This window comes from Micropterus dolomieu, linkage group LG17 (genome assembly GCF_021292245.1).
Source record: "Micropterus dolomieu isolate WLL.071019.BEF.003 ecotype Adirondacks linkage group LG17, ASM2129224v1, whole genome shotgun sequence".
Classification (NCBI taxonomy): domain Eukaryota; kingdom Metazoa; phylum Chordata; class Actinopteri; order Centrarchiformes; family Centrarchidae; genus Micropterus; species Micropterus dolomieu.
This window is the reverse complement of record NC_060166.1, coordinates 31851098-31857111: the sequence shown is the minus strand read 5'-3', so window position 1 is coordinate 31857111 and position 6014 is coordinate 31851098. Positions and strand designations below refer to the sequence as shown.

Below are 6014 nucleotides of genomic sequence, written 5' to 3'. Positions count from 1 at the left end.
AAAAAAAAAAAATAGATATATAGATATATAGATATAATGGACACATAAAAAAATACCTGGACAATTATAGGAATATTATAGTGATACAGGACATTAATACAATGAAACGTGGTGAAAGTCCACAATGAATGACATAATACCAGGATTTTATTATATTGGACCTGTTGCATGCATATTCTAAGCAGTTTCACAGTTTCATCTTAAATGTTTCAACGTTTCAAAGTTTTGAAATTAAATTAAAAATAAACAGTAGCCTATATACTAAAAGAACAAACTAAATGTGAGACATGCATCTTTTTTACAAACAAATGCATGTTTCCGCAACTGGCAGAGGGAAGCTCTTTAATCTGTTCATCGGGGATTTACAGTGTCTGCTGGTATTTAATAGGGCTTCATAATGATTCATTCAGTGGATGTATGGGAAAAAGAGTTGAAACAGAGCCTCTGTATCCAAAGAGAGTGGATCTTGACAAAATGATTTCTCAATGGAAGAGGGGCCTCATTAGCATAACAATTGTGGGAACTGCATGGATCTACTTTTCATGAGCACTGTAAAAAAGAAAAAAAGAGAAAAAAAATAGTAGGCTACTTTTATACATACTGATGAGAGAAAGTGTGGCTTTGAATTATTGTTACAATCGTTGAGTTGTAAAAATGTGTGTTTTGTCATCATCCATAGCCAGAATGTATAATATTTTATACATAACACTGAGAAGCATAAAGACATACACTAGCCTGTGTTCTAAATAAATAACCACATTTTAAAAGTAGTAACAATGCAATAAATCCTGGGAAACTTTTTAAGTATCTAAAAACACATACACTTAAAAAAAAAACCTGAAGCAATACAGAACCTGTTTGTTTTGGCAGAATTCTGTGTTCAGTTTGATGTTGCTTCCACAAACAATTTTTTCACCTGCCTGTGCATTGTTGGGAATCTTAAAGTGAGCTTCAAATTATGAAACATGTATGTTGATTTTATTCATCTATTTACTTAACATTCTGGTATTTCTACATTTTGGGAGGCAAATTAGCCACAATTCAACATCATAATTAAATCAGGGATCAGCAGGGGTCCTTGTAGTTGGCCTATTCAATGGGTTGCCAATAAAATAAGGAAAACCTTAATTCAGCAATTGTTGTCCAGATTATCTAATTAATGTGTAAGGATGACTGTTCAATTGCCCCCTTGATTATTAAATAAACAATAACAAAAGTCACCATGGATTATGCAGACTATTAAAATCCTGTTAAATTGAGGTTGGAGATGAAGGGATTTTAACATTAAAAGTTAGGACATATAACTGATCAAATGTGGGTCCCTTTGGTTCAAATTGATTTAACAGAAGTTCATAAATGAGTTTGGAGGCCCCTGGACCCTCTCGGGCCCCTGGGCTACACTGACTGTACCTTTAAAGACTCTTGTCCCAATTAAAGCTAAGCCCCGCCTCTGGAGCAGACATCCTATGAGTCATAAAGTTTGATGTCCTGCCCAAAGTTTAGAGCCGACTGGAGCAAAAGTTTTTTGTAGAAAGTGAGCTGCGGAGATTTGGTCTACGAACTATGAATCTTTCTTCTAAGTGTATTCGCTAACAGTTTCAACTTGGCCGAAACACAAAAAAGTAGGATTCTTCCATCCAAGCGTTTGTTTGTTTTTTTTTGTCTTTTGTGGCTGCGTGTGCTTTCTTTTTTTTTTTTTTTTTTTGGGAAAAGTTGGGGCCCGGACGGCAACATATATTCCAGTGTGGAGTAGATATGCGCTTTGTTACATTCACAAGTATGCCAGCAAGAAACAATAGGAAAACACTTTCTTTCACTTTAGATTTTGACAGCTAACACACTTTGGAAGAAGATAACTCGACTGTTAAACTTTAGAATGACTCGAGATAACTTTTAGTGAGTGTCGTCGATATTTCCTGTTTTCCTGCTGCGTGAAAAAAAAAAGTTTGGGATTGGCTCAAACTTATTTTTTGTGAGTTTCTGATCGCGACATTTTCGGACACATAAAGTTTGCAGACTGTTTTGGGACAATGGATCCGAGCCAGCATAACCCTCCTGCAGGACACCAAATCGTCCATGTACGGGGCGACTCTGAGACGGACCTGGAGGCGCTTTTTAACGCCGTGATGAACCCGAAAAACACAATCGTACCCCCTTCCGTACCCATGAGGATGAGAAAGCTGCCAGACTCCTTCTTCAAACCTCCTGAACCAAAGTCCCATTCCAGACAAGTAAGCACGCCCTGTCTCTCCTCTGCCCCTTCCCAGAAATCACGATTAAAGCAAGGCCCATCCTGTGGGGGCTCAGGCCTACAGTACGTGACTGGTACAGTCAGTTAATAGTTAGCCTACTTTATCCTACTTTGTAGAAGTTTTGAGCCTTTAGGATATCACTACTGAGAGGTTATTTGTAGTCACATCATAACGTGTAGGATACAATGTCCCCCTAAGAACACCTAAGAATTATTTGCACTTTTAAAATGTTCTACAGGTAACTCCCCATTACAACACTTTTACACTCCGTTTTTGGCCTTACACTCGAGAATGTTGTTACATTTACAGTGAGTTGTCAGATTGGCTGAAGCTACCCAGGATAGAAGTGAAGTTGCACGTAGCCTACTGTGGGCTAAATGTTTTGGTTAGAATCATAACGGTTTATTTATAGTTGGGTAGCAATCATGTGGAAATAATCAATGGGTGTCATAAAAGGTAGTTTTTGTAATCAAGATGATTTGCTATCAAGAAATCATACGATTGTTGAATTCGTCCTATTTACCGTCCTCCCCCTATCCCCCCCACCGTCCCCCACAACTGTTTCTTGTGGTCTCTGTGGAGTTTTGTCATCTGTGCGCATGCGTTGTTGTGCAGTGAGTCTGCGCTCTCCTGTCCCACACAGACTTTGGACCCCCCCACACCACCACCACCACCACCACCCGTCCTCAGAGTCAAACAACACCCAAACTTGCATGAAATGAAATGTATTTCCTAACATACATTCTTTTATAGATACTAGTTTTGTTGAGACATTTGTATATCATTTATTATAGGATAACATTTATAACTCAAGATCTTTTATTATTATTATTATTATCATTCCTCTTCATAACAATATATGGTGAAACTTGGTCAAATTAAGGGAAGTCAGATTGTTTCCAGTGACTATCAGTTTACATTCAAACTGCTTTTCTTCCTACCCCAACACAGGCAAGCACTGATGCTGGGAGTGGCGGAGCACTCACTCCCCACCATGTCCGTGCACACTCTTCCCCTGCCTCCCTGCAGTTGGGAGCTGTATCTGGTGGCTCCCTGGCTGGCATGGGCCCACCAGGTGCCTCCCCTCAACATCTCCGTCAGTCTTCTTATGAGATTCCTGATGATGTGCCCCTTCCCCATGGGTGGGAGATGGCCAAGACTGCATCTGGCCAGAGATACTTCCTCAAGTAAGTATGCAGCCAACAAGTGTGAGCACTGCATTATTCAGTCCTTGAAAAACCTGTAAAGTTTGCAGCTTTGTGTCTTTGAAAACACATTCATAAATGTACCTCAGTCCTCTACACATCTCTATGTCTTAATGTCAACATGTTGCATCCTGATGAAAGCTATGTAATGGAATTTTTTATTAAAAGAGAAACAACTTTAAAATTGATTTATGAGTTTTTGACAATATTAGGAGTTAAGAAATTAGGCATCTGTGATATGTTAACCACCCAACTATCTTATTCCTTTTATGGATTATTTATGTCCCTAAATTTTACCAAACTAGACCATGTTATTCGTTAGAAAGTTCTTATCTTTCATGTTCACCTGAGTGTGAGAGACCTGCTTAAAACCTGGTTTCTTTTTATCATATTTTAGAATGTAACAAGTTAAGAAGAGTCACTGCAATATGTCCAGTCAGCGCAATGGTTGAATTCAAAGGAGTAAAGACTTATTTAAGACAAATATCTAAATTGGTCACATACAGTATATACATTAGAAAAATAATACATATGTTCAACTTAAAAAGTATTACAAGCACGTATGTTGAAAGCATATTTTACAGTTTTTTAGTGAAAATGTTAGCTTCCAGTAATAGCCAATTCCAAGTTACCAGAGAGGTGGTCTTGAGATTAGACTCTCATACTACAGCTATTCAGAATAGAATACATTATGCTGACAATAATTTGCAAATCTGCTACAGTGCACAATGGTAGCCAGTGTGCTCAAAAAGGGACAATTGCAATAGTTAAATTGTAGGTTATTAAATTTGGTGGCCTCTGCAAACAAGAGAAGTCTTTTGAGGGACTGCTGCTGTATATAGTGTTCATTTTCTTGGTCTCAGGTTTCAGTAGAAACAATGGCGCATTGTAGCTGCCACAGACAGCTCTGCAATACTCATCTTCTAACCAGCAGATCTCTTCCACATTAATATACCATAGTCCTGTTGGCCTATCACAGACTTTTTTAGTAACGTTCATTTTGGGTTGTTAGGATTTTCTTTCTAGTCTTTATAATTTTCTTATGTGGTTATTAGTCTTTTAGTGCCCACATTCTACATAGTTCTGCGAAAAGATGGATTTAATAATTCATAAAAGTGACGTCCTTTACAACAATTTATGTTATGGTAATCAACTCATTGTGAGATGTTCCAAAGTTTATGAAATGCTCAGCAGCTCATGTTTAGAGATGATATGACGTTGCAAGTCGTTATTCTTAGCAATTATTACTCTCTGACGTGGGGTCTGAACAAACATGATAGCCTAAAATTTACTTGGATCAAAAAAAAGCTTTCAGTACCAGATGTTTTAAGGTCTCACATCTGGACAACATCTGGCCCGTTTTGAGGAGGCTCTTCTAAAATTGTACAAAAGGGCTTGGGGGTAGGAGAGGGAAAACACTATTCTGATATACTCTCCCAGGATCACTGCAGTTGTTTAGAAACTGACTGAGCTGATGCCCTTCCAGACAATGAAGCAATTTTATAAACTAAATTCAAGTTTTGTTTGGAAAAGCCAATCTTGTGTAACTTATAGTGCAAAAAACATTTGAAGTTCTGTTGCTGTTTGTAGGAATACGTCAATAATTAAAGAACATTTTTAAGTGGATAGTTTTTTCCTTGTTATAAAACAATTACATAGTTGTCAAAGATTGAGTTGAGTTTTTGTAATGCTTTTATTTTGAAGATAAAACAAAGCTGCAGATACAGAATCACTACCTATGATTGATTGATCGATTGGTTAACTGTGTAAAACAGAAAATATACGGTTGCAGCTGTGGGATGAGACTTGGTATGAAACTACATCAACTAATACACAAAACTTTGATAAATTTACAAGACAAGACAAACTACCAAAAGGGCCCCTTCCTAAAACACAACTCATGCATTTTATACTCCAGCTAGAAGAAATCTGCAGAGACCAAAAGCATTTCACTAAAGCACATTAGTCTGTAAATCATTTATAAAGGCACAATAAAACTGAAATATATGATGACAATTTAGGTATGCAACAAGTTATACTAAATTATGAATATTAAACTCTATCCTGTTTTTAAAAATAAATAGTAAAACAATCATAGAAAACAAAGATTTTTGATTGTAGCAAGTCTCTGCCCCTATGTGTTTACAAGTCTGTATCAAAACCATAGCATCCCGCTTTCTACTAAGAAGCAAAAGTGATGTACAATTATGGGCTTGGAAAAACAGCGGAGTAGTTCTTTGAAGAACTGTGTTTCAACAGGCATGTTATACAACAGTACAGTATTTAGTACACAGTGTTTGTGTTCAAGTAAGGAAAACTTGAGGAGACATCTTCCATACGCCGCACATCAAAGTGCAGATATTTGATCTGGAATACAGGCGGGCTCGGCAGAGCTGCTGGAAAAGACACTCCCCTATTTATAAACAGGGGTTGTCTGACAGAGACGTGTTGCAGAGGGAGTGAAGTCGAGCGAGAGAGTGTGGGTGGGTGGGTAGGATGGACGGGTGGGGGTGGGGAGTCAGTCACCATGTAGCACAGCCGAGCAGAAAGCTGGGGC

At 37.9% G+C, this 6014-nt stretch overlaps 1 protein-coding gene across 1 annotated transcript in view; it reads left to right on the top strand.

The window, feature by feature from the left end:
* Positions 1-1510: 1510 nt before the first annotated feature.
* The window catches only part of yap1 (Yes1 associated transcriptional regulator), a 26019-nt gene continuing 21515 nt past the window's right edge, over positions 1511-6014 (top strand). Inside the window, exons 1-2 of the mRNA XM_046074340.1 lie at positions 1511-2231; positions 3204-3439. Coding sequence (XP_045930296.1) covers positions 2031-2231; positions 3204-3439 — 437 coding nt within the window. The 5' untranslated portion in view covers positions 1511-2030. The remainder of the gene's footprint in view (positions 2232-3203; positions 3440-6014) is intronic.